This window comes from Pungitius pungitius, chromosome 4 (assembly GCF_949316345.1).
Source record: "Pungitius pungitius chromosome 4, fPunPun2.1, whole genome shotgun sequence".
Lineage (NCBI taxonomy): Eukaryota > Metazoa > Chordata > Actinopteri > Perciformes > Gasterosteidae > Pungitius > Pungitius pungitius.
Genome location: NC_084903.1, coordinates 25,579,488 through 25,607,108, shown reverse-complemented (window position 1 = coordinate 25,607,108; position 27,621 = coordinate 25,579,488). Strand labels below are relative to the sequence as shown.

The following is a 27,621-nucleotide window of genomic DNA, read 5'->3' as shown; positions in this document are numbered from 1 at the left end:
AGTTTATTGATGAGGAAGTTGTGATCATGGGATTATGTTGTGATATTGATTCTTTCATGGAGCCATTTCTGTGTTTGTAAACTATATTTAAGGTGTCACTGAGCTTGTATCAAATCTACAATTGTAATTTATAAAACTGCAAATATATGAGATCTATTTTATTTGGTAGGAAAGTCTGTAAAAATAAGCATTTTAGTGTGTGTTTGTTGCGTCTCCCAACAGCTTTGATTATGTCTCTTAATTTACCAAAGAAACCATCAACGCAACAACAACAACAACAAACCAACAATACAGCAACCCTAAAACCACCGCACAAACAACACAACAATACACATAGCACAGAATAACAACACAAACACATCCATAATAACACCATCAACACAACAGCAACACAACACATCGTTGCAGAACCATAATAATAACAACAATAAAAACCTTGTCAATAATTCACCAACAACACAAAAGCTCTACTACTGCTTGTGCTGCATTCAGGGAGTGTAGGACAAAAGAGACCCGCAGAACCGTTCAGTGTAAAGTTCTGAGCTGAAGCTGGTTTCTGTCGTCATCACTGGGTCCCCACAAAAAGCCAATCAGATTCCACCATGTGATTCTGGTTAATTGCATAAAAAACACATTTTATGTCCATCAAGATCATCTTCATAATAACCTGATGATGTTTGACATGTAAAAGGCCCAATCTAGTGAGGACCTTTAGACCGTAGGAGGGGCGTTCACTGACCTGTGTCTAATCCGACAACTGAACGCTGGTTGCAGACGTCTAACCATGTAACACCTTGACCTCCAGACAAGGGAACAGGAAGTGGAAATCTGCTGAGTCATGTCTGGTTTTCTGTTGTGACTATTTTAGTTGCAGTCTCATTCTCTGATGTTTAGTTGAGTTGTATTTAAAAAGAAATTCTACCTTGCTTACATTTCAACTGCGCTAGAAAGCCCTGAGATCAGATTCACCGTATCGGATTGGCAGGATGAGTATGAGAAGGCCCAGGTGACTTGAACGCATCGCACAGCATCAGGAGTCCGTCCCTGTGACACAAAGCTCAGACTGCAGCAATAAGATAATATTCATGTGTCTGTGACCTTTTTCCTCCAGTTCTTTGTGTCTAATGTGTCAGATGCTGGACTCAGAATCTGGTTTCCTCGGCAACATGCTGAGCTGCTGTAATAACAGCCGAGGCCTTTTCCCACATCGCTCAGCTGGCGCCACACCAGTTGTGAGGTGGGGTTACTGGTTTGTCTTCACCACAGAGACCAAAAGCAGTTTGATCCAATCCCAGCAGTGTCTGCGACTGGCCTTGAGGAGAATAAAAAGAACCTTAACTTTGTTTCTGCTGTGTCAGCTTCTCACCCATGTGTCAATAAACGTGAGTATGTTGATCTGAATGCGTCTGTGTCCTTGAATTCAGCACCAGAACCTGAGCTATGCACAGGAAGTCTCTTACTTTGGTTATAATATATCTGCAGGACATTTCATCCCATCAAGCAGTAACTAAGTACATTTACATTTTTATGGATAAAGATGATGCTTGTAACGGCTGCTGCGACATTGAAGTGATGAATGCATTAATACCACAATAATAAATATTATGCATGTTATTCTGCATAGCGAGGACTTAAAGAACATGTTGATGCTAGAACTTGTTGTAATATTAGTACCTTTACAGACACGGAATATGTGAGTTTTACTGTAGGTTGAACAAAAGGAGAATAAATATTTTCGATATATTTAATCCTTTACATGGACATGTTTTTAAACCTACTGAAGGGAATGGAAAATAAAATAAAAGTACAATGGTCAAATCAAATAGAAATAAATAAATCAATGATGGCGGCCGGAAGTGACGTAGTTTTGTAGTAACGGGCAGCGGTGCGTAGAGACAACGAACGCGTCTGTTTAATGTCAACATGCTAGCCTCGGCCACCAGGCGTTAGCTTCTCTAAGCTAATGCAGTGCATCCTCATTGCTCAGCGGTAATGGCTGCTTCACGCTTGGGTGAGTAAATAGTGCTTATGTAACCTCTGTGAACCCTTTTGACTAACTTTATGTAACACTTAAATGTTAGCATATTAGCTTACCTAGCTGGTGCTAGTTAGTGCGTTAGCATCGAGCTAGCTACGAGCTTATGGGGGGTGTGATATATATATATATTTATATCACTGTAGTCTGCTGCCAAACTGCGGTTTTGGCGGGTTTGCAGCTAACATTAGCTAACGGAGTATGTTTCTTTAACGTTAACTCCTATAACGATAAGTTAATAACAATTTAGGCTAGTACAGTAGCAAGTACCACATTGACCTCAGACATAGTACAGTCTAAAGCAGGGGTCCCTCTGGCTGAAGGTCCAGCTGTGATAGAACCCCCCCCCCCCCCCCCCTGCAGACACTGGATATGTTTCACAACTGTTGTCAGATATGTGGCTGCTGACCCCTCAGCTGTTTGAGCCTCTCAGAGTTTTTCCCCTGAATCATCCAGTCAGACCCCCCATCTGTCACCATGACAACGCAGACCGACGCTGTTCTCAACAAGCCATCACCAAGCTTTAATGCAGCTGTAGGAACAATCAACTTTTTGTTGTGATTTAATCTGAATTAATTGTTAAAAATGATGCTGATATAGAAATGCAGCGTAGGGCGGCAAAGTACGAGCCCAAATCTCAATGAACTTTAGGACGTTATGTGTCACTCATTAACTTTATTGGGACACGGCCGAGCCCAGCTGAGACAAGCAGGAAAAGCATATATTTTGGGCAGATATCTTAATTTACAAATAATACCGGGTACATTCCATGTTTCAAAAGACACCAAATAACATATTTTTTTATTGTGGGTCAAGGTGGGGCCACGTCCCATTGCCCTCTCTGGACCAGCCGCCACTGGACCCATAGCATATTTCTTTTTTTTGTTTTGTTATCCGGTTATTATTCCTTCTCCAATAATCCGTCCTGGACCCACAGGGGGTGTGTGGCTGTTTTCATGGAAACGGGATTGCCGGCCAGCCGCCCCAGAATGCACCCATTCAGTGAGGGCTTATCTCGCCTCTCTCGATTGGCCGGCTGTAAATTGTTCTGCGAGGTGTGAAACCTGCTCACATTCCTCTGTGGCAAGTTCTGCTCTAAATAGACGTGATGTCATCCGGTTATTGGACACAAAACAGAAACAGTCAGTCAATAGTGAATCAATCAATCAGTCAATAAATCAGTCAATGGGAGACAATAATGATAATGTCAAAAACATGAATCAATCAGTCAAGCTGTTTTTAGCGGTGAATGAATCCACATGTGGTGCTGTGTGACGGAATAGGAAACTACACAGTGATGATGATGATGATGGTGGTAATCTTGGTCATTTTTGATAGTGATGATCACACCCCCCCCCCCCCCTCCATATTCAGCAGTCTTTTGAAGAGGGTGTTCTAGGACATTGAAGCTGGACTCGGGTTGTGGGGTTCAGGAAGGCCTCACGGGAAGCCTGGCACAAACCTCAAAGGTCTGGATCCAAGGCAGACTCCATGAAGGCCTCTCAGACCTCAGAGGTCACACCTAGCATGCTAGCAGTGGATCTAAGGTGGTGAATGTGTTGACGGCTGCATGTTAGCATTTAGCTCAAAGCACCACTTTAACAGAGTATTCAGATTCATACCAAAAAAAACTCAGTACAGTTTAGGGGGGGGGTTCACAGTCCAGAACCTCTAAACTGTATTCAACTGTACTGACACACTGTGGTCCATTGGTTTGACATTTTGAATCAATTGGTCCCAGTATAAGTGATGTAGACAGTGTGGCACTATGTTCGTTCTTAATGATCTTATCTAAACTCTGAAGCCTGGTGTGTCATTGATGTGTGTACACACACACACACACACACACACACACACTAATCGGCTCCCTGAGGGACACTGATTATCATTCATGAATTCAAGTTTTCCCTTGTGTCCTCCCCCTCTGACAGCACCAGAAACCCTCTGGGGTCAAAGGTTACCTCTGTGAGGAGGACCACCTGACACCTACCATTAGGAGATACTCCAAGGAGCTCATCTCCCCGGAAACCGTTATCAACTACCTCATTTGTTTCCACCATCAACCATGCCATAATAATGGTGTTCATTCATTTAATAACCGTAACTATGGAGACACTGTATGGAAAAATATCTGCACTATTTTAGGACTTTAGAGGGGTACCTTTCAGACCATTATGGGATGCAGACAACGGTTCCCCCGATGATGTTCATCTCCTGCCTTTAGTGCCCAGCTAGTGCAGTAAAACATGTTTCCCTCTGAGAGGAACCAGTCAAGGTGTTCACATGTTTACTTCTGCACTATGGCAACATGTAAGTCCGTGTCCAAAGAAAAGAATGTTCTGCACGCTGCTGCCAGCAGTGTGTGTTCGTGGGTGTGTGTGCTTTTGGGTGTGTATTACCAGCTGTTTGGTAAAGACGTGCATGCTTCAACGAGAGGCCGACAGACAGAGCAAAGTGGGAGGAGCTGTCTGAGCCTCCAGGCTGATATTTAGTCAGGAAGCTTCTCTGTGAACACAAGCTGCTTCTTACTGGAGCTGTACGGACTCCATCTGCCTCCATCTTCCTCCTTGGTGTTTTGGTTAAATTACTCCTGAGTAGTGTTGGAGTCGTACTCTGGTCAAGCTGCAGAGGGTGAGTGCCTGCAGCCTCCTGCTGCTTCCTGTGACTGGACCTGTTGGGTGGTGTTAGCTAAGCTTAATGAATCTCTGGTGACGTCATGCATGTACATTAGTTGTCAAACAGTGGTTCAGTGACCTGAGAGAGACCCTTTGGACATGGGTCTCAGGTCCTGGAGATTATTCTGTGGTTTTTGTCCTGGAGAAGTTTATTTTGTGGAGTTGAACCAGTTTGCTGAGTTAAAAGGAGCAGATATTTTTACTAGACTTCAAAGACTAAAGATGGAGTTGAATCTTTGACTGGTATGAAACATTTAACATGCTGATGAAACGAGTCCAACTGTTTCACGGATTGTTTCAACTCTATTGTTCAATTTCTCATCAATGCAATTATCTAATAGCCTCGCATAGCCTCACACAGCCTCACACAGCCTCACACAGCCTCAGACAGCCTCAAAGCCTCACACAGCCTCACATAGCCTCAGACAGCCTCACACAGCCTCACACAGCCTCGCATAGCCTCACAAAGCCTCACACAGCCTCACACAGCCTCACACAGCCTCAGACAGCCTCACAGCCTCACACAGCCTCACATAGCCTCAGACAGCCTCACACAGCCTCACACAGCCTCGCATAGCCTCACAAAGCCTCACACAGCCTCACACAGCCTCACAAAGCCTCACACAGCCTCACAAAGCCTCACACAGCCTCACACAGCCTCACAAAGCCTCACACAGCCTCAGACAGCCTCACACAGCCTCGCACAGCCTCACATAGCCTCGCACAGCCTCACACAGCCTCACATAGCCTCACAAAGCCTCACACAGCCTCGCATAGCCTCACACAGCCTCACATAGCCTCGCACAGCCTCACAAAGCCTCAGACAGCCTCACACAGCCTCGCACAGCCTCGCATAGCCTCACACAGCCTCACACAGCCTCGCACAGCCTCACACAGCCTCACATAGCCTCACAAAGCCTCACACAGCCTCACAAAGCCTCGCACAGCCTCACAAAGCCTCACACAGCCTCACAAAGCCTCACACAGCCTCACAAAGCCTCACACAGCCTCGCACAGCCTCACAAAGCCTCAAAGCCTCAGACAGCCTTGCATAGCCTCACACAGCCTCACATAGCCTCGCACAGCCTCACACAGCCTCACATAGCCTCACACAGCCTCACATAGCCTCACACAGCCTCACACAGCCTCGCATAGCCTCGCACAGCCTCGCATAGCCTCACAAAGCCTCGCATAGCCTCACAAAGCCTCGCACAGCCTCACAAAGCCTCACACAGCCTCACAAAGCCTCGCACAGCCTCGCATAGCCTCGCACAGCCTCACAAAGCCTCACAAAGCCTCACACAGCCTCACAAAGCCTCGCACAGCCTCGCATAGCCTCACAAAGCCTCACACAGCCTCACACAGCCTCACAAAGCCTCACAAAGCCTCACACAGCCTCACAAAGCCTCGCACAGCCTCGCATAGCCTCACACAGCCTCGCACAGCCTCAGACAGCCTCACATAGCCTCACACAGCCTCACAAAGCCTCAGACAGCCTCGCATAGCCTCACACAGCCTCACAAAGCCTCGCACAGCCTCGCATAGCCTCACAAAGCCTCACACAGCCTCGCACAGCCTCGCATAGCCTCGCACAGCCTCGCACAGCCTCGCATAGCCTCGCACAGCCTCGCACAGCCTCGCATAGCCTCACACAGCCTCGCACAGCCTCGCAAAGCCTCGCACAGCCTCACAAAGCCTCACACAGCCTCACAAAGCCTCGCATAGCCTCGCACAGCCTCACAAAGCCTCACACTGCCTCACAAAGCCTCACACAGCCTCACACAGCCTCACACAGCCTCACAAAGCCTCAGACAGCCTTACACAGCCTCGCACAGCCTCGCATAGCCTCAGACAGCCTCACATAGCCTCACACAGCCTCACAAAGCCTCACAAAGCCTCGCACAGCCTTGCATAGCCTCAGACAGCCTCACACAGCCTCGCACAGCCTCGCATAGCCTCACACAGCCTCACACAGCCTCGCATAGCCTCACACAGCCTCACACAGCCTCACAAAGCCTCAGACAGCCTCACACAGCCTTGCACAGCCTCGCATAGCCTCACACAGCCTCGCACAGCCTCGCACAGCCTCACACAGCCTCGCATAGCCTCACACAGCCTCACACAGCCTCAGACAGCCTCGCATAGCCTCACACAGCCTCGCACAGCCTCACACAGCCTCGCATAGCCTTGCACAGCCTCACACAGCCTCACACAGCCTCACACAGCCTCAGACAGCCTCACACAGCCTCACACAGCCTCGCATAGCCTCACACAGCCTCGCACAGCCTCACACAGCCTCACAAAGCCTGACACAGCCTCGCATAGCCTCACACAGCCTCGCATAGCCTCAAATAGCCTCGTGTGTGCGTTGTGTATCTGTAGTGTTATGTGTGTGCGTTGTGTATCTGTAGCATTCTGTGCGCGATGTGTTCTTTGTGTATCTGTAGTGTTGTGTGCGTTGTGTATCTGTAGTGTTGTGTGCGTTTTGTATCTGTAGTGTTGTGTGTTGTGTATCTGTAGTGTTGTGTGTGTGTGTGCGTTGTGTATCTGTAGCGTTATGTGTGCGTTGTGTATCTGTAGTGTTATGTGTGTGTTGTGTATCTGTAGCGTTGTGTATCTGTAGTGTTATGTATGTGCGTTGTGTATCTGTAGTGTTGTGTGTTGTGTATCTGTAGCGTTGTGTGTTGTGTATCTGTAGTGTTATGTGTGTGCATTGTGTATCTGTAGTGTTGTGCGTGTGTGTGCGTTGTGTATCTGTAAAGTTATGTGTGCGTTGTGTATCTGTAGCGTTATGTGTGCGTTGTGTATCTGCAGTGTTATGTGTGCGTTGTGTATCTGCAGTGTTATGTGTGCGTTGTGTATCTGCAGTGTTATGTGTGCGTTGTGTATCTGCAGTGTTATGTGTGCGTTGTGTATCTGTAGTGTTGTTATCAGTCTCATGTTTTTCCTCCACACTCACTTCCTCTTTCACAATAAAAGCCTCCATGGGGGTTCCTGTGCATGTTTCCTGAGGACGTCCTGTTGCTTCTAAAGAACCTGAGGCTGTGTGCGGTGGGCTCGGGGTGTAAGTCACGTGTGAGGGACAGCTGGCCTGCACACTACGTCTCCCCTGGGCTCCAAAGGTCGTGACCTCTGTTCATGTGGACAGCAGAGCACGTGTTCCAGCAGGATCCGGTCCACTGTTGACCCGGTTCCCCGCTGCACCGTGGTCTTCCAAACCGAGCGGGAACCGGTTGGTCCCTGAGCCGCCACTTGAGTGGTTGGTGGATGAATCATGGCTCTCTGGGGAGGCAGAGGAACCAGCAGGACCTGAGAGATTGGATTAGTTTAATCCAGGGGGAGTCAAAGAGCAGCAGTAGGAACATGTCACCCTCTAGAGACGTGTTGATCCGGTTAGTCTGGTCCCAGTAATACTGAGTATTTATATTTACTCCATCTACATTGGTAGTTTGCTTAAAGCACCACAAGGTGCCTGATCACTTTTAGTCTACGTGTCTAGCGGATCATCTAGATGTTGACCTCTGACCTAACTAATGAGAGCTCAAGCTTAATAAAATAAAGTGTTTAATGGCAGCAGGATAACTAGGTTACTATTCAGCAGGCCTCACAGTGGTTCTCCCATGGGACCTCGCTCGGCCAGCTTTCACCTGCCCCCCCTCCTAACTGTGCCGGTCCCAAGCCTCAGTCTTCCCACTTTAATCCTCTTGTTGTCTGTGACTTGTACCTCTATTTTTCAAATTGGACCCTTTTTCAGTGGTTACAATGGTAGGGGTCTCGCTGCAAGAAGAGCTGAGGCAGAAAGTGCAGGCTGATGTTTTTACCTGAGCGTTGTCTGGCAGCATGAAGACGGGGTCTCCCAGGCACACCTCTAGGGGTGTGACTGATGGATCACGTGCTGATGAGGCGTGTTGGCTTCTGTTCAGACGTGCAGCAGCTGACTGGAGTACAGTAACATCCATGTGTGGACTAATTATAGCAGAGGAGGTGGCCAAACTCAGCTGTGTGTTGGTCTAAATGCTCACTGGTGCTGCTCGGTGTTTCTGGGGAAGAAACAGAAGACATTTTATTGAACCTGAATTCACACTCGTGAAGGTTTGACGTAGCGGTCAAATTAGCAAAGTTAAATGACTAAAGTGCCCTGAAGCTACAAGCTCTTCATATAGTCTTTACCCCACAGGACTCTGAATCTCCTCCCTCTACCGGCTCTTCTGGGACACGTCTCAGACTGTCCTCCGTCAGGTCTGTGTGGAGGAGAGCTGCTACAGCAGTGAAGGCCGTTGATTACTGCTGTCTAACGGACATTCAGTGAAATGTGAGTATCCCTGGATCGTTCTACTTTCTACTGTCCTGTCTCTAGAAGCTTCCGTCCTGTCTCTGGGGGCTACCCTCCTGTCTCTAGAAGCATCCGTCCTGTCTCTGGGGGCTTCCGTCCTGTCTCTGGGGGCTACCCTTCTGTCTCTGGGGGCTACCCTTCTGTCTCTGGGGGCTACCCTTTAGTCTCTGGGGGCTACCCTTCTGTCTCTGGGGGCTTCCGTCCTGTCTCTGGGGGCTACCCTCCTGTCTCTAGAAGCTTCCGTCCTGTCTCTGGGGGCTACCCTCCTGTCTCTAGAAGCATCCGTCCTGTCTCTGGGGGCTTCCGTCCTGTCTCTGGGGGCTACCCTTTAGTCTCTGGGGGCTACCCTTCTGTCTCTGGGGGCTTCCGTCCTGTCTCTGGGGGCTACCCTCCTGTCTCCGGGGGCTACCCTTCTGTCTCTGGGGGCTTCCGTCCTGTCTCTGGGGGCTACCCTCCTGTCTCTAGAAGCTTCCGTCCTGTCTCTGGGGGCTTCCGTCCTGTCTCTGGGGGCTACCCTTCTGTCTCTGGGGGCTTCCGTCCTTTCTCTGGGGGCTTCCGTCCTGTCTCTGGGGGCTACCCTTCTGTCTCGGGGGGGTTCCGTCCTGTCTCTGGGGGCTACCCTCCTGTCTCCGGGGGCTACCCTTCTGTCTCTGGGGGCTTCCGTCCTGTCTCTGGGGGCTACCCTTCTGTCTCTGGGGGCTTCCGTCCTTTCTCTGGGGGCTTCCGTCCTGTCTCTGGGGGCTACCCTTCTGTCTCGGGGGGGTTCCGTCCTGTCTCTGGGGGCTACCCTCCTGTCTCCGGGGGCTACCCTTCTGTCTCTGGGGGCTTCCGTCCTGTCTCTGGGGGCTACCCTTCTGTCTCTGGGGGCTTCCGTCCTGTCTCTGGGGGCTTCCGTCCTGTCTCTGGGGGCTTCCGTCCTGTCTCCGGGGGGTTCCCTTCTGTCTCTGGGGGCTTCCGTCCTGTCTCTGGGGGCTACCCTTCTGTCTCTGGGGGCTTCCGTCCTTTCTCTGGGGGCTTCCGTCCTGTCTCTGGGGGCTACCCTTCTGTCTCGAGGGGGTTCCGTCCTGTCTCTGGGGGCTACCCTCCTGTCTCCGGGGGCTACCCTTCTGTCTCTGGGGGCTTCCGTCCTGTCTCTGGGGGCTACCCTTCTGTCTCTGGGGGCTTCCGTCCTGTCTCTGGGGGCTACCCTTCTGTCTCTGGGGGCTTCCGTCCTTTCTCTGGGGGCTTCCGTCCTGTCTCTGGGGGCTACCCTCCTGTCTCTGGGGGCTTCAGGGATAAAATCCCAGAGCCATGTGTGTCTGATGCTGCTCTGATGCAGATGTGAATCCTTCTTAACTCTCCTGGCACAGACAACTGTCCTAATGATTGTTGTGTTGCTGATTGTGTTATTAAGTCGCCACTGAATACAACATCGTAAGTTACAGCCTGACACAAAAGATCCGTATCTCTTCTTTCTGTCTCCTCTTCTTCAGCTGCAGTACCGTGGTCTGTTCTTTCTCCATGGAGGCTGACCTCTGCGCCTCCGTGAGACTGTTGTTCAGCTTTGTCCTCTGAACCACGCCTACTGCGTCCAGGAGACTTCTACCGGTTGGTTGCTCCTGCTGCTGCTACTCCTCCTCCCTGAGAGCACAGCGCCTCCTGCAGGCGAGCCGCGACGGCTGCTCCTGTGCAGAGCGTCGGCCTCCATGTGGAGCACCAGGAGATGTCTAAGATAGCCCTGCCGTCATCTTCAGCATGGCCTGGGTGGACTCAATCAACAAGGAGAGGGAGCAGCGGGGGCCGCCGAGACTGGAGCGCTGCCTCGTCTCCACCCACGGGAACGTCTTCAGGGTCCCACAATTCATCAGTGAGCGCTCCCTGAAGGAGGAGAACGCGTCCCCTGTTAAGGATGGAGACACGTTGATGAAAACCTCTCAAGATCTGGTCAGAGATGTCGGCTCCTCGAGACAGGAAGTAGAGCCTGTCAATCAGCCCAATCTAACCCAATCAGCAGCGAGTGATGACACAGAGGACTCAGAGGGAGAGTACGTGGAGCTGACGGAGCTGCCTCGCTTCTCCCCACAGAAGGGCTCCTTAACCCAGTCCATCAGTCTGCAGCACCGAGCCAGGACCAGCACACACACCACTCACACACACTCTGCTGCTGCACACACACCTCACACACACTCTGCTGCTGCACACACACCTCACACACACTCTGCTGCTACACACACACCTTACACCGCTCACACACACTCCTTCAGGCCTGGTGTGGAGGTCAGCTCCCACACCCCCACTTTGGGGTTTTCCTGGCTCATTGAGGAGAACCTGATCCCGGACTCAGGAACAGTCATCCTCCCCACAATCTCCTCCACCTCCTCCTCTGCTCCTCCTGAAGCTGTGGGTTCCATCAGCTGGACGTTACTGGAAAACATGGAAGGTACTGATTCAGGCATAAGTTTGAAGTTAAACACTGAATCTGAAAGTAGCACAGATCTGAGTGAGGAAGAGGAGGAGGAGGTAGAGCCCGGGGGAGAGTCAGAGGAAACCAGGGAGGAGAGAGAGATGATGAAAAAGCAGAAAGGGAAGCATGGCATGGTAGTGGAAGTGGAAGTCAAGGAAGAAGAAGAAAAACAGCTGGAAGATGCAAAGTGTAGGCAGGATGGAGGTTTACTAAATGAAAGTGAAGACACAGAGGAAGAGTTGGATGAGGAGGAAGACGAGGAGATAGAAGTAGAAGAAGAGGTTCAGGTGACAGTTCACAGGCAGAGTGGAGGTAGAAGGGAGGAAGAGCAAGTGATGAAAGAAGGCGAGGAAGAGGAGGAGACACATCTCAAGGACCCTTATTCTGAAAATAATAAAGAACATACACACTCTGTGGACTCTTATTTTGAATGTAATAGACAACCCAAGCAGTCTTCCGACTCTTATTGTGAAAATAAGACAAACCAAAGACACCCTGAGAACTCTTCTGAAAACAAAACATTACAAACACTCTTTGAGGACTCTTATTCTGAAAACCATACACAACAAAAGCACTCTGGGGACTCTTATTCTGTTAAAAATACAAAACACAAACCCTCTGAGGACACTTGTTCTAAAAATGACAGACTTCAAAAACTCTCTGAGGACTTTTATTCTGACAACTCACCGAGGATGGAAGCAGACTCACTATGGTGCAGACCTGGGGACAAAGGGCCTGAACAACAAGATGAGAAAAATCAGGAGCAGGGTGAAGAGGAGATGAGCTGCGAGGTTGGTGGAGGACGAAGTCCAAGGCCTCAGACCAAAGGTACAGAATCGTGTTTCTTCTCCTCAGTTCTACTTCCCTCCTGCTTTTCATCCTTCTGTTGATATCTTCATCTGATTGAATCACTTTCCACCTCCTCCTCAAAAACCTGTTTGGATGTAGATAACATGGAGTGAGGACAGGTTAAGGACTATTATTAACTAGTTAGTGTGAGGACAGGTTAAGGACTATTATTAACTAGTTAATGGTCAGTGACTAGTTTTCTTTCTCTACAGGCCTCAGCAGACCTCCTGTCCAGTCTCATGCCCCCCTGTCAAACGGTCCCAGTCTAACAGAACCAGAATCATCGCTGGACCAGTCAGCTGAGCCAGTGGTGCCAGTACAGCTCTCCCAGTCCGCCCAGTCCAGCTTCTACACAGAGCTGCTACGCTCTGGAGCTCTCTGTTTACCTGGTGAGAAAAACCTGTAGACCTGAATCAAGAAGAGTTAGACCCAGAACTGACCTAGAATTAAATCCAAACCAGATCCAGTTCTAATATCTGATCCTGCTAGTCCTTGAATGCCTCATGAGGTGAGATTGGTTCCGTTCAGGGACCAGAGACCGGAGTGGTCGAGTTCTGCTGACGGTCTGCACCACGAGCTCCGTGTGGTCCAACCCCGACTGTGGCAGCGCCGTGCTGTGCCTCCTGCTCTACTACTGCTCCACCCTCAGGTAGCCCCCCTCCCCCACACCTGCACTCGCACACACACTCAGGTTACCATAAAGGGGTCGTCCTCCTCTGACATCACTTCCTGTGTGAAACAGGAAGGAGGTGGCAGCCTCGGGGCTGACAGTTCTGGTGGACGCCCGCGCAGCTGCTCCAGTCCCGGTCCTGTTCTCCGCCCTCAGGTCCCTGCAGGTGAGTCTGAAACTACGCCTCAACGTGGGCCCCATCATGTTCTGATATTAAACTGTCCCCTCCTGGGCCCCTCAGGACATCGTCCCCGGCTCCGTCCACTCCGTCCTCCTGCTGCTCAACAAGGACTCTTCTATGGGTCTCCACAAACATGCAGCAGCACAGGTAAAGCCCGGTCACATGAGCACCTGGTCACATGGTCGCCCTGAACATTGACCTGCAGCAGGGTCCGCGTACGATCTCAGCACAGAAACATTCAAAGGTTGTGTGTGTGCACACAGGTGGAGGTGCTGTTTTCTCTGAGGGCTCTTCAGAAGCACGTGGCTCTCCAGCAGTTGTCTGCAGAGTTCGGAGGTTCCTCCAGCTTCAGTCAGAGCAGCTGGCTCTGCTTCAGATCGGTAGGTCCTCCACCTGCAGACACACACAACGTTTAACAGTGACTTAGTGTATCGTTTGTTTAGCGATTGGAGCAGCTGACCATTCAGTGTGAAGACGTCATCAAGCTGCTGCAGAAAACCGTCACCGTCCTGCAGACCACACCTCTACCTGCTGCAGCGGAGGTAACGCACGCAGACACACACTCGCACACACTCATGTCCCACTACCTCCACCTTCTCTCTTTCCTTCCCAGGAGGCCGAGCTGCTGTTGTACGGGTACCAGACCATGATGCGCAGCGTCCTTGCAGACAGCCGATTGGTGCAGCTGCAGAAGGAGGGCGGTGCTTCGCTGTCTCGCCTGCGCAGAGAGGAGGGCGGCGTCGGCATGGCTTTGGAGGCGGTGTCCGTGCTGTACGAGCAGGTGGACGAACTGCTGCATCTTCTGGTCACTCTCTCCAACGCCAGGACTCAGGAGCTGAACTTCATCCTGGACTTCAAGGGGCTGGAGGCGGGCTTCACCGAGGTCAGTTTGAGCACGCTCAGTACGTGTGTGTGTGTGTGCGTGTGTGTGTGTGTGTGTGTGTGCGTGTGTGTGTGTGTGGTGGATCATTGTTAGTATATTTATACCTACAGGTGAGCTCCTGGCTGCAGGATGTAGGAGAAGCTGATCTGAAGACTCTGAATGAGGCAGAAGATTCTCTGGAGCTCCTTAAAAAGAAACAAGGAGACTTCAAAGAATTTCACACTGCTGCTTACGTAAGACGCACACACACACGCACACACACGCACACACACGCGCACACACACGCACACACATGTACACACACACGCGCGCACACACACACATGTACACACACACACACATACACACACACGCACACACACACACATGTACACACACACATGTACACACACACACATCCTGTCCAGCTGCTTGCATGCATTGACTTGGTGGGCGGGGCTACCAGCTGTCACTCACAGAGAGTCATCTCAGGGAGACATGTCCTCATGAGCAGGAGCTGTTGACCACTGTCCTCATCTTGTTGAAAGTAAAGATGCCAGAAGTGAGATCTGGAAATTCTTTGGGTACCAAGTACTTATTATTTTACCCTTTTTTTTTTGTTTGACTGTTGTTGACATTGGACGTGTAGCGTGAGTGTGTGTGAAAACATGCAGAAGTGTAATGATGATCTGTAATGATCTTCTCTCCTTCTCTCCTCAGGAGCGCTGCAGACGAGGGGAGGAGTTGCTGAGTCGCCTGGATCGTTGGGGTCACATGACGTCAGCTGACCTTCGTGTCTATGAGGTCAAAGTTCATTCTTTCCGGGCTCAGCTGCAGGACTTCTCCCAGCGGGTCAACACCACGGGTCAGAACCTGGAGCGGTCCCTGGAGCTCTACAGCTTCTTGGACCAGGTATTGTGGGATGACATCATGGTGATGTCACTGTGTGATGACATCACAGTCTGTCGTTCATTGGGTGGATTTATTGATGCGTGTCATCAATGACTTGATATATTTCATATTACAGAGATTAGAATAAATTAAATCCTTCACTACTGAACCATAGGTGATGGGATGTCGTCATGGTGACAGAGACTGACCACAGATTTAAACTGTCCTCTTCCACTTCCTCCTCTTCCTCGCCTGCTTGTTCTTGTCCTCATACTCTACCTCTTATTCATCTTACTCTAACTCTTCCTTCACTTCCTCCTTTGATCATGTGACCATCTACTGATCACAAGAATCAGATATTTTGCTTTGAAATCAGAATCAATTTATTCTCAATCTGACATTTTAGTTGAATCTTCTGTCCTCATTATGTACAATTAATGATTCTATTGACAGTATTAATAATAATGATAATAATATTTTTGTAATGATAAAAACATCAATGATAATATTATATCTACAGTATTATTAAGAAGTATTCATAATAACCACTAATAATTATTAGTATGAATAATGCTATTATTACATTTATCACTAATAATAAAAAACAGTAACATTAGTATAAATTATAAAACTGTCAATGACAATGCGTTAATAATAGTAATAATGTTACTATAAATAATCATGTAATATTTATAATAAGACAAATAATTATATTCATATTTGCATCGTTTTTTTTAATTATGTCCAAAGTGCAGAGAAGTGACTCTGAATTAATGTGAAGTTTCCACCCGGATACACTGAGCTGCTCATTTATTGACCTGACACACACACACGCACAGACACGCACGCACAGACGCACACACACGCACAGACGCACACACACGCACAGACGCACACACACGCACAGACGCACACACACGCACAGACGCACACACACACACACACATGCACTTACAGCATGAAACTCTTTGTCTTCTAGAAACCTCGTATGAACATCTTTGATGGATCAGGATTTCTGTTCTAATGTGAAACTCCCTCAACCTCCTGAACTGTTTGTGTGTGTCTGTGTGACACAGAATGTGTGTCTTTGTGTGTGATGTCTACGTATCATTCCAGTGCCAAGTTCTCCCTCCTTCTTCTTTTCACTTCTTTCAATAAGTCTTTGTTGCCGTGGTGACCCCCCTTCCCTTCCCCCTCCTCCTGGGACCGCCCATCTGCCATTCAGTGAGTGAATGAGAGGGGTGGGGGGGCGGTGTGTGTGTGTTTGTGTGCGTGTGTTCGGCTCCTCAGACACACTGCAGCGCTTCAGCAGAACACACAAGGTACGATACACTGCTACACAAACACACACACTCCCAGCTTTAACAGTGTAGAGTTTTGTGGTTGTATGTGTGTGTGTTTGTGTAGCCGTTATTCAGTTTGTTGTGTTGTGGGCTTCAGTTTGACTCCTGAGGCGAGATTTGCTCCTCTTTTTTGTGTGTGTGTGTGTGTGTGTTGCTGCAGTGCAAAGTGAACACAATCTTACTGTCAATCTGTTCTTCTCTGTGAGGACAACAGGGTTCAACTCTAAATATCGTTGTTGTTGTTGTTTGGGCTCAGAAGGAGGTGTTGGTCCACATGTTGTGTTTGGAGCTCTCAGGGAACGTTGTGTGGTCAGGAGAGCAGCACTTTGCCTCGGGAGGTTTCCACAGTGAATAAGTTCAACGTGTAAAGAACAAGCTGCTGAGGACTCTGCTTCTCTGTGGTCATCACCAGGTCCCATAGACGGCAATCTAGATCCATCTAAGTCTCTGCTCCCATAGACGTCTATGAGGAAATGACTCTACTTCTGTGTAGTGACCAGCAGGGGGCGACTCCTCTGCTCCCATAGACGTCTATGAGGAAATGACTCTACTTCTGTGTAGTGACCAGCAGGGGGCGACTCCTCTGCTCCCATAGACGTCTATGAGGAAATGACTCTACTTCTGTGTAGTGACCAGCAGGGGGCGACTCCTCTGCTCCCATAGCCGTCTATGAGGAAATGACTGTACTTCTCTCTTGATTTATTCCCTCAGTAAACATTGTAAACATGAGTTTATGGTCTCAGTCTCTAGTTTCAAGTCTTCTTCAATGCAGCATGATGTTCATTTAGTGAACGATGGTCCATTTAGAGTCAAACAGACCATGAAGCGGAGGATGCTTTAGGGCGGGGCTACACAGTGATTGACAGGTCTGCAGAAGTAAGGAGTAAAGGAGTGAGGAGGAGTGAAGGGGAGTAAGGAGAGCTGATCTCCATGTTGTTGTCTCTGTGAGGATGATCCTCTTCCTGTGTGACATCACAACGACCCCTCCTCTTCCTCTGTGGTGACCTGGATCCAGATCTGGAGTCCTGCAGGGTCACTGTCCCTGAAACAAAGAGCCTGTCTGCTTGGTCATCCTCCACCTCATCCACTGTCCTCCTCCTCCTCTTCCTCTCTCCTTATCCTTCTTCTGCTTAATCTCCTTCTCCTCCTCTATTCTCCGTCCTCTTTCCTCTCCTTCCTCTGTCCACCTCCTCTTTTCTCTCAGTCATTCTAGTCCACTTATACAAACGGATAATGGAGCAGCAGAGGTGGAGAGGTCCAAGCACACTTCATCATGTCACTGCTCCTCTTCCTCACTGGTCTTCATCAGGACCTTCTTATCCTATTAGAGCTCAGACGTGATCTTCATCGGGTCACTGCTCCTCCTCACTGGTCTTCATCAGACCTTTCTCATCTCATCAGTGGGTGTGAGAGCGGATCAGGTCTCATCAGTTACTGGATCAGTGAACCCAGCGGCTTTCTGGGAAACTCTCCACATGGTCAGTTGTCCGACAGCTGACCTCCAGTCAGGGAAAACAAACCATCTGACCACTGTAACGATGAAGATGAATATTGATTATGTGAGGACCCCGTTAAGACATTATCATTCATATCAGATCAATTGTTGGCTTTATTGTAGTTGAAAAAATGCCATGTCCTGAGAGCTTTGCCTGTGTTTAGCCACGCCCCCCCTCACACTGGATCAATAACGTGTGTGTGTGTTTTAATGGTGATGTGTAAGTTGTCTCTGAATCATAGATGAGGCCTCTTCTCTTAGACCACACACACACAAAGTGCAATTTCATCAAATAAGCCGATTTACAACTTGTTAAAGATAGGAGTCAGTTTAAGGTCTACAGTTTGTTAGTGTTTTTAGTCGAGGGACAGAATAAAGAGGTGTGTCTTTAGTTTGAAGGGTTTGACCAGGTCCTGGATGGAGACTGGACCCCATCCATTCACAGTGAGAACCAGTACTTTGAACTGGATGAGGCAGCCACTGGTAACCAGTGAAGAGAGGAGGAGTGGAGCAGTGTGGGAGAACTTAGGAAGGTTGAAGACCAGTGGAGCTGCTGCATTGTGGATGAGCTGCAGAGGTGGAATGGAGCAGGGAGACCTGCCAGGAGACAGTTACAATAGTCCAGGAGATGACAAGAGCCTGGATCAGGGACCGTCCCTTCGACGTGGAAGTATGACGTGAAGTCCGATCCGAGCCAACAAGCTTTCAAACGGGCTAACGGCGAGCACCAGGTACCGCTGGAAGCGCCGTGATCCAGACGCAGTTGTTGTGGAAGCTGTCTGCGCCTCCGGATGCTAGTTAGTACAAAAACACGACTCTGTTTGATCCGACGTGAGTAGAAGTAGAGAGAGGCGTATGATGCCAGGAACAATGGCGGAATGTTGATCTGTTTCAGGGTGATAAGCCACGCCCCCTCTCTGTACGCGGTACACGCGATATGACCACAAATGTACGTTTAGAGCGTCACTATTTGGGAGTAAGATGTTCAATACATTTTATGTTGTATAGCCCAAAATAGCAAATTACAAATTTGCCTCAGGGGGCTTTACAGACTGTAAACATGCAACATGTGTGTTATTACATATTTAATTGGGTTACTGTGATGTCATGTCATTAACCCACGCCCCTCTCCCTGCAGGCCTATGGCTGGGCCATGGAGGGTATGCGTCACCTAGCTGGTGTGAGTATGGAGGACTGCATGCTGCCCGACAAATGCCAGTCAGTGATTGGCTGCCTGGAGGAGTTCCGCCTCCAGCACCCACAGATCCCAGAGGAGCGTTTCCAGGAGATGAGGGCGGAGGCCAGTGAGCTGCAGGGGGAGCGAGGCCTCCGTCAGTGGAGCTTCTCCTGGTCCAAGTGTCAGGAGACCAAGAAGATGTTTGACAGGAAGATGGAGGCGGCACTCAGGACGCGGGACTCCGCCCCCAGGCATCGCTCTGACTCCACCGACAGCAGAAGCTCTGTCTCCTCCAGGAGAAAGCTGTCAGGACTCTGGGGGGTCCACAAGACCTCCTCCTTGTCTTGCCCCTCTAACGAGGACAGCAACATCTCCTCACCTCCTCGGAGCATCTTCTTCTCGCCCTCCTCCACCTCCTCTTCAGCCCCCCCCCAGCACACACCTCTCATCCAGCGATTGTTCCACAGCTTCTCCTCTCAGGAGTCAGCGGACCAGGCGGACCCCCCATCCTCTAGTCCGAGCCTCCCCCGCCTCAACTCCTCCCTCTTCTCCTCCGGCAGACGGAAGCAGCTCAGGAAGACGCAGAGCTTTGACTGCCCCCCCACCCCCGAGGCGCCGCGGGTCGGCCCGTGCACTCGCGCCCTCAGCGAGCCGCTCTGCAGAGGCAACACGGGCGTGGTCATTCGGGGGCTGGAGGTCAGCAGCTCCGAGGCCGCCAACCGCACGCTCTGCCCCAGGGCGGCCGGACCGCCTCCACGCAGCCCTGAGACCCCCTGGACCACTGGGGGCCCCAAGACGGACCCCCGGCCCAGAGGGAGGTGGGTAATAAACTTCACAGGGCTTAACACACGTTTACTTCATTCATCACAGTGTCAGAGTCACTCGGGTCTGGTGTCTCTGCAGTAAGCTTCGTCACGTGGTGGAGGAGATGGTGACCACAGAGAGGGAGTATGTGCGCTCCCTGCGTTACATCATCCATCACTACTTCCCTGAGATGGACCGAGCCGACCTTCCTCAGGACCTCCGGGGCAAGCGGTCTGTCGTCTTTGGGAACCTGGAGAAGCTCCTGGACTTCCACAGTCAGTTCTTCCTGAGAGAGCTGGAAGCCTGCTGGAGACACCCACTGAGAGTCCCTCACTGCTTCATCAGACATGTAGGAACCACACTGAGTCCCTCACTGCTTCATCAGACATGTAGGAACCACACTGAGTCCCTCACTGCTTCATCAGACATGTAGGAACCACACTGAGTCCCTCACTGCTTCATCTGACATGTAGGAACCACACTGAGTCCCTCACTGCTTCATCAGACATGTAGGAACCACACTGAGTCCCTCACTGCTTCATCTGACATGTAGGAACCACACTGAGTCCCTCACTGCTTCATCAGACATGTAGGAACCACACTGAGTCCCTCACTGCTTCATCAGACATGTAGGAACCACACTGAGTCCCTCACTGCTTCATCAGACATGTAGGAACCACACTGAGTCCCTCACTGCTTCATCAGACATGTAGGAACCACACTGAGTCCCTCACTGCTTCATCAGACATGTAGGAACCACACTGAGTCCGTCACTGCTTCATCAGACATGTAGGAACCACACTGAGTCCCTCACTGCTTCATCAGACATGTAGGAACCACACTGAGTCCCTCACTGCTTCATCTGACATGTAGGAACCACACTGAGTCCCTCACTGCTTCATCTGACATGTAGGAACCACACTGAGTCCCTCACTGCTTCATCTGACATGTAGGAACCACACTGAGTCCCTCACTGCTTCATCAGACATGTAGGAACCACACTGAGTCCCTCACTGCTTCATCTGACATGTAGGAACCACACTGAGTCCCTCACTGCTTCATCAGACATGTAGGAACCACACTGAGTCCGTCACTGCTTCATCAGACATGTAGGAACCACACTGAGTCCCTCACTGCTTCATCAGACATGTAGGAACCACACTGAGTCCCTCACTGCTTCATCTGACATGTAGGAACCACACTGAGTCCCTCACTGCTTCATCAGACATGTAGGAACCACACTGAGTCCCTCACTGCTTCATCAGACATGTAGGAACCACACTGAGTCCCTCACTGCTTCATCTGACATGTAGAAACCACACTGAGTCCCTCACTGCTTCATCTGACATGTAGGAACCACACTGAGTCCCTCACTGCTTCATCAGACATGTAGGAACCACACTGAGTCCCTCACTGCTTCATCTGACATGTAGGAACCACACTGAGTCCGTCACTGCTTCATCAGACATGTAGGAACCACACTGAGTCCCTCACTGCTTCATCAGACATGTAGGAACCACACTGAGTCCCTCACTGCTTCATCTGACATGTAGGAACCACACTGAGTCCCTCACTGCTTCATCAGACATGTAGGAACCACACTGAGTCCCTCACTGATTCATCTGACATGTAGGAACCACACTGAGTCCCTCACTGCTTCATCAGACATGTAGGAACCACACTGAGTCCCTCACTGCTTCATCTGACATGTAGGAACCACACTGAGTCCCTCACTGCTTCATCAGACATGTAGGAACCACACTGAGTCCCTCACTGCTTCATCAGACATGTAGGAACCACACTGAGTCCCTCACTGCTTCATCAGACATGTAGGAACCACACTGAGTCCCTCACTGCTTCATCAGACATGTAGGAACCACACTGAGTCCGTCACTGCTTCATCAGACATGTAGGAACCACACTGAGTCCCTCACTGCTTCATCAGACATGTAGGAACCACACTGAGTCCCTCACTGCTTCATCTGACATGTAGGAACCACACTGAGTCCCTCACTGCTTCATCTGACATGTAGGAACCACACTGAGTCCCTCACTGCTTCATCTGACATGTAGGAACCACACTGAGTCCCTCACTGCTTCATCAGACATGTAGGAACCACACTGAGTCCCTCACTGCTTCATCTGACATGTAGGAACCACACTGAGTCCCTCACTGCTTCATCAGACATGTAGGAACCACACTGAGTCCGTCACTGCTTCATCAGACATGTAGGAACCACACTGAGTCCCTCACTGCTTCATCAGACATGTAGGAACCACACTGAGTCCCTCACTGCTTCATCTGACATGTAGGAACCACACTGAGTCCCTCACTGCTTCATCAGACATGTAGGAACCACACTGAGTCCCTCACTGCTTCATCAGACATGTAGGAACCACACTGAGTCCCTCACTGCTTCATCTGACATGTAGAAACCACACTGAGTCCCTCACTGCTTCATCTGACATGTAGGAACCACACTGAGTCCCTCACTGCTTCATCAGACATGTAGGAACCACACTGAGTCCCTCACTGCTTCATCTGACATGTAGGAACCACACTGAGTCCGTCACTGCTTCATCAGACATGTAGGAACCACACTGAGTCCCTCACTGCTTCATCAGACATGTAGGAACCACACTGAGTCCCTCACTGCTTCATCTGACATGTAGGAACCACACTGAGTCCCTCACTGCTTCATCAGACATGTAGGAACCACACTGAGTCCCTCACTGATTCATCTGACATGTAGGAACCACACTGAGTCCCTCACTGCTTCATCAGACATGTAGGAACCACACTGAGTCCCTCACTGCTTCATCTGACATGTAGGAACCACACTGAGTCCCTCACTGCTTCATCAGACATGTAGGAACCACACTGAGTCCCTCACTGCTTCATCAGACATGTAGGAACCACACTGAGTCCCTCACTGCTTCATCAGACATGTAGGAACCACACTGAGTCCCTCACTGCTTCATCTGACATGTAGAAACCACACTGAGTCCCTCACTGCTTCATCTGACATGTAGGAACCACACTGAGTCCCTCACTGCTTCATCAGACATGTAGGAACCACACTGAGTCCCTCACTGCTTCATCTGACATGTAGGAACCACACTGAGTCCGTCACTGCTTCATCAGACATGTAGGAACCACACTGAGTCCCTCACTGCTTCATCAGACATGTAGGAACCACACTGAGTCCCTCACTGCTTCATCTGACATGTAGGAACCACACTGAGTCCCTCACTGCTTCATCAGACATGTAGAAACCACACTGAGTCCCTCACTGATTCATCTGACATGTAGGAACCACACTGAGTCCCTCACTGCTTCATCAGACATGTAGGAACCACACTGAGTCCCTCACTGCTTCATCTGACATGTAGGAACCACACTGAGTCCCTCACTGCTTCATCAGACATGTAGGAACCACACTGAGTCCCTCACTGCTTCATCAGACATGTAGGAACCACACTGAGTCCCTCACTGCTTCATCAGACATGTAGGAACCACACTGAGTCCCTCGCTGTGCTTGTTGTTGTGTGACAGAAGGACCAGTTCAGTCTTTACGCTCTGTACAGCAAGAACAAACCAAAGTCCGACGCCCTGCTGGCCCTCCATGAGAACTCCTTCTTCAGGGTGAGAACGTGTCTCACTTCTTCTACCTGAGTTTACCAGGTGCACCGAATGCACTGCAGCCTTTCTTTTGTTGTCATAACCCAGTGATCTTTGACCTCTCCTCTCTGCCCCCCTCCCTGCAGAGGAAGCAGGTGGAGCTGGGCGATAAGATGAACCTGTCGTCCTACCTGCTGAAGCCGGTGCAGAGGATGAGTAAATATGCTCTCCTGCTCACTGACCTCATCAAGGAGGTGGGCGTGGCTCAGGAGGCCCAGGAGGCGCAGCTCATTGCGCTTCACGCCGCCACCAACATGGTCAAGTTCCAACTCCGCCACGGCAACGACCTGCTGGCAATGGACGCCATCCGAGACTGTGATGTAAGTGAGGGTTAGCTGTCCTCTTCCTCCTCAACCTTCCTCTTTTTCCTCCTGTACCCCCTCCTCACTCAGTGACTCATGATCCCTTGTCTGTGATGTCATTCCAAAGAGCAAAGTGTTGCCTTCAGTGTCTCCGTGATGGAGATTAAACCAAGTGTTTGTCTCCAGGTGAACCTGAAGGAGCAGGGTCAGCTACTCCGTCAGGATGAGTTCACTGTCTGGACCGGGAGGAGGAAATGTCAACGCCACATCTTCCTGTTTGAGGAGCTCGTCCTCTTCAGTAAACCCAAGAAGATGGAGGGAGGCCTGGACGTGTTCATCTACAAACACTCCTTCAAGGTTTGAACCCCCAAGGAAGCTTCCTTAGACTATGGAGACACGACCGTGAAGTCTCACTATGGGTGTCTGACTGAGATGTTCTTCTTTGTCCTTCAGACAGCAGACGTGGGTCTCACGGAGTCTGCAGGAGACGACGGTCTTCGCTTTGAGATCTGGTTTAGAAGGAGGACGTCCAAGAACCAGACCTTCATCCTTCAGGCCGCCACATCGGAGGTGAAGCACGCCTGGACCACCGGCATTGCCCGGATCCTATGGACGCAGGCCGCCAGGAACAAAGGTAGGACCAGAGGTCTTTGTCATCACCTGAGACGTCTTCCTCCTCTTCATCATCTGTGTGTTTCAGAGATCCGTCTGAAGGAGATGGTGTCGATGGGAGTCGGCAACAAACCGTTTCTGGACATCCAGCCGAGTGATGCAGCGATCAGTGACCGAGCTGTTCACTACATCATGAAGAGCAGAGGTAACCCTTTCACAATCAAGGTGCATGATGCACATGATGTGGATCATGCAAAGCAGTGGGATTCTGTAGCAGCAGTGAAGGATCGGAGCTGCTGGGTTATTGATCCCTTGATATTGATTGGTGTTCAGGTGCCAGAACGCGGGCGTCCATTGCTGTCTCTGTCTTCGACCACACTAACCCCTTTAATGGAAGAGCGGTGACCTCTGACCCCTCAGCATTAGGGCCTTCCTCATCCGGCTTGCTGGGACCGCTCAACCTGCACATGTACAGGTACGATGGTGGTGCATGGAGTAGAGAAGGTGAGACCCCCAACCGTGTGTAATGTACGACGCACTGTCGCCTCCCCCTGCAGTCAGAACCTCTCCCCCTCTCCTGCTGCTGAAGGCTCCTTCATCACCTCCTGCATTGAGGAGGAGGAGACCAGCAGCCAGCCCTCCATGAGTAAGGCTGAACAAGAACAAATTAAGAAAATGTCTAATGTAATAATGATTTTAGAATTGAAAATATGTTTGTATTCTCTCTCAGCTACAGAGAGTTCTGGCTCCTCCTCTCGGTGTCTTTCCGGCTCCACCGGGTCGGACAGCGGCTGCGTCTCCTCCCACCTGACGGAGGAGCAGAGCCACGCCCCCAACCAGCCCTTCTCCAACAAGCAGCACCTCAACAGCGTCTCTCCTGTGAGTCTGGTTCCTTGTCAAGGACTGGTTGTCCAATTGTGTAGTCCACATCAAAGGACCAGTAGGGCTGGTAGTCCACATCAAAGGACCAGTAGGGCTGGTAGTCCACATCAAAGGACCAGTAGGGCTGGTAGTCCACATCAAAGGACCAGTAGGGCTGGTAGTCCACATCAAAGGACCAGTAGGGCTGGTAGTCCACATCAAAGGACCAGTAGGGCCAGTAGTCCTCATTAAAGACTGGTGGTCGTTATCAAGGACTCAGCAAGATGTGGACTCTGTGGTTTCTGTCTGTCTTCGTCCCTAACTGTCTTCTCTAAGTCTCTCCGTCTCAACCTGTCTGTCCTCAGAAAGCAGCTCTGGTCATCGGTCCTTCCACCATCGTCTGATGAGCTCACCTGAAGGACAGTAAGTGACCACAGTTTGACCTCAATTCATCCTCATGTTGTAATGATTCCACTCGATAGAAATACAGCTGAAATCATTAATCATCATTATTGATTAGTCAATTGACAATAATTAGCCTATAGTTCTTTTTAAGTTTCTTAAAGCTCCGCATGATAGAAAAGATGCAAGATGAGTTTTATCCTAAAACATTAATACATGAACCACCATCAAAGCTGAAGAGGAGAGGAGCCCCCCATCTGGAGTCCTGCTACAAGGGGGGCAGTGACAGTGGGGGGTCTAGACGGACCAGACCGGGGCAGCAGATGCTGGCTCCCTGGGGGGGCAGGAGGTGGAGCAGTTGGATCTGGTGGGGCCTGGATAGGGGTCTGGAGGGGTGTGGGGGACACTCACAGTCACGGACACAATTAACTTGGTACAGAGAGCTGTGACAAGTTCCATCACATCAAACAGGAAGTGATGCAACACGCTTACCGTGTGAGTTTGGCCGGTGCTTTACTGCACCGTTGTTCCATCTTCTGAAAGGAGCCAGTTGAGGTGGTTTAGGATGCCCCCTGAGCGCCTCCCTAGGGAGGAGATCCAGGCGAGGAGGCCCCAGGGAGGACCAGGTGGAGAAGAAGGAGAAATGAGCCGATATGTACTGAGCTCCCCCTGATTTCCATTTGTCTGTCTATCTCACAGGTTCCTCCTCCAGTCCCCACGGGTTCCTGATGTTTGGGTGTCAGACGTCCTTAGCAGTGTTCATTTGTTCACAAGTTCATGTGTTCATATGTGCAGGACTTACATGTGTTAGTCTGTTTCAGTAGATGTTTTGTAGCTGCTGTTAGTTTGTTGTTCTGATCCAGGACCAGTTGGACTCACTGTACATGTGTGTAAATAAATGTCACTTTTCTCACTTCAATAATAAACTTGACTATCGTTTCTCTGTTGTCTCCTTCTCCTCTTATAAATCTTTTCTCTTCTTCCCCTCTTCTTCTCTTGGGAGCACTAGAGAGGTGTGGTGCGTCCTCTGATCTGCAACATTCATGTACATATACTAAATTCTATTTAATTTATTTTGTAAAGGCCAAAATCCCAAATTACACACTAACCTCAGAGGGCTACAGTGTGTACACATGTGACATCCTGTGTCCCCAAACCCTCACATGAGGACAAAGGGAAGAAACCTGAGTGAGACACAGAGGACGATCCGTCTGTCAGGATGGACTCACTACAGGACGTCATGTGACACACGAACAACGTAAAAGGTGAACAATACATTCAGTTCATGTAACGAGTAGTAAGACAGATAGAACCTCCGTCAGGTAGAACCTCCATCAGGTAGAACATCAGATAGAACCTCAATCAGGTAGAACCTTCATCAGATAGAACCTCCATCAGGTAGAACCTTCATCAGGTAGAACATCAGATAGAACCTCAATCAGGTAGAACCTTCATCAGATAGAACCTCCATCAGGTAGAACCTTCATCAGGAAGAACCTCCATCAGCTAGAACTTCCATCAAATAGAACATCAGATAGAACCTCCATCAGGTAGAACATTCATCAAATAGAACATCAGATAGAACCTCCATCAGGTAGAACCTCCATCAAATAGAACATCAGATGGAACCTCCATCAGGTAGAACCTCCATCAGGTAGAACCACCATCAGATAGAACCTCCATCAGGTAGAATCTTCATCGGGTAGAACATCAGATAGAACCTCCATCAGGTATAACCTTCATCAGGTAGAACCTCCATCAGATAGAACCACCATCAGCTAGAACTTCCACCAAATAGAACATCAGATAGAACCTCCATCAGGTAGAACCTCCATCAGGTAGAACATCAGATGGAACCTCCATCAGGTAGAACCTTCATCAAATAGAACATCAGATAGAACCTCCATCAGGTAGAACCTCCATCAGGCAGAACATCAGATAGAACCTCCATCAGGTAGAACATCCATCAGGTAGAACCTCCATCAGGTAGAACCTTCATCAGAT

The 27,621-nt window shown here is 49.9% G+C and overlaps 1 protein-coding gene across 2 annotated transcripts; it reads left to right on the top strand.

The window, feature by feature from the left end:
• Positions 1–1,900: 1,900 nt before the first annotated feature.
• Positions 1,901–26,704, top strand: plekhg4 (pleckstrin homology domain containing, family G (with RhoGef domain) member 4). Of its 2 annotated transcripts, none has more exons than XM_062561964.1 (24): positions 1,901–2,011; positions 8,888–9,022; positions 10,516–12,314; positions 12,548–12,724; positions 12,864–12,984; positions 13,078–13,171; positions 13,247–13,333; positions 13,450–13,566; positions 13,630–13,728; positions 13,800–14,069; positions 14,180–14,302; positions 14,769–14,960; positions 18,916–19,772; positions 19,858–20,107; positions 23,315–23,404; positions 23,527–23,760; positions 23,929–24,099; positions 24,196–24,376; positions 24,443–24,559; positions 24,688–24,829; positions 24,912–25,000; positions 25,085–25,233; positions 25,581–25,638; positions 26,317–26,704. In XM_062561964.1, exons 3-23 carry the CDS (start codon positions 10,778–10,780, stop codon positions 25,617–25,619), a joined length of 5,136 nt encoding a protein of 1,711 aa, XP_062417948.1. In that variant the 5' UTR covers positions 1,901–2,011; positions 8,888–9,022; positions 10,516–10,777; the 3' UTR covers positions 25,620–25,638; positions 26,317–26,704. The 2 variants fall into 2 exon arrangements, with proteins under 2 accessions (XP_062417948.1, XP_062417947.1); XM_062561963.1 differs by lacking the exon at positions 1,901–2,011 and adding an exon at positions 4,269–4,666.
• Positions 26,705–27,621: the final 917 nt, after the last annotated feature.

Excerpts from the sequence above, each read along its gene's own strand:
- plekhg4 (XM_062561964.1), top strand. The coding sequence starts at position 10,778 with ATGGCCTGGGTGGACTCAATCAACAAGGAGAGGGAGCAGCGGGGGCCG. Across the intron at positions 23,405-23,526 it reads ATGAGAACTCCTTCTTCAGG|AGGAAGCAGGTGGAGCTGGG; the intron begins GTGAGAACGTGT and ends CCCTCCCTGCAG. Across the intron at positions 24,830-24,911 it reads CTCAACCTGCACATGTACAG|TCAGAACCTCTCCCCCTCTC; the intron begins GTACGATGGTGG and ends CTCCCCCTGCAG.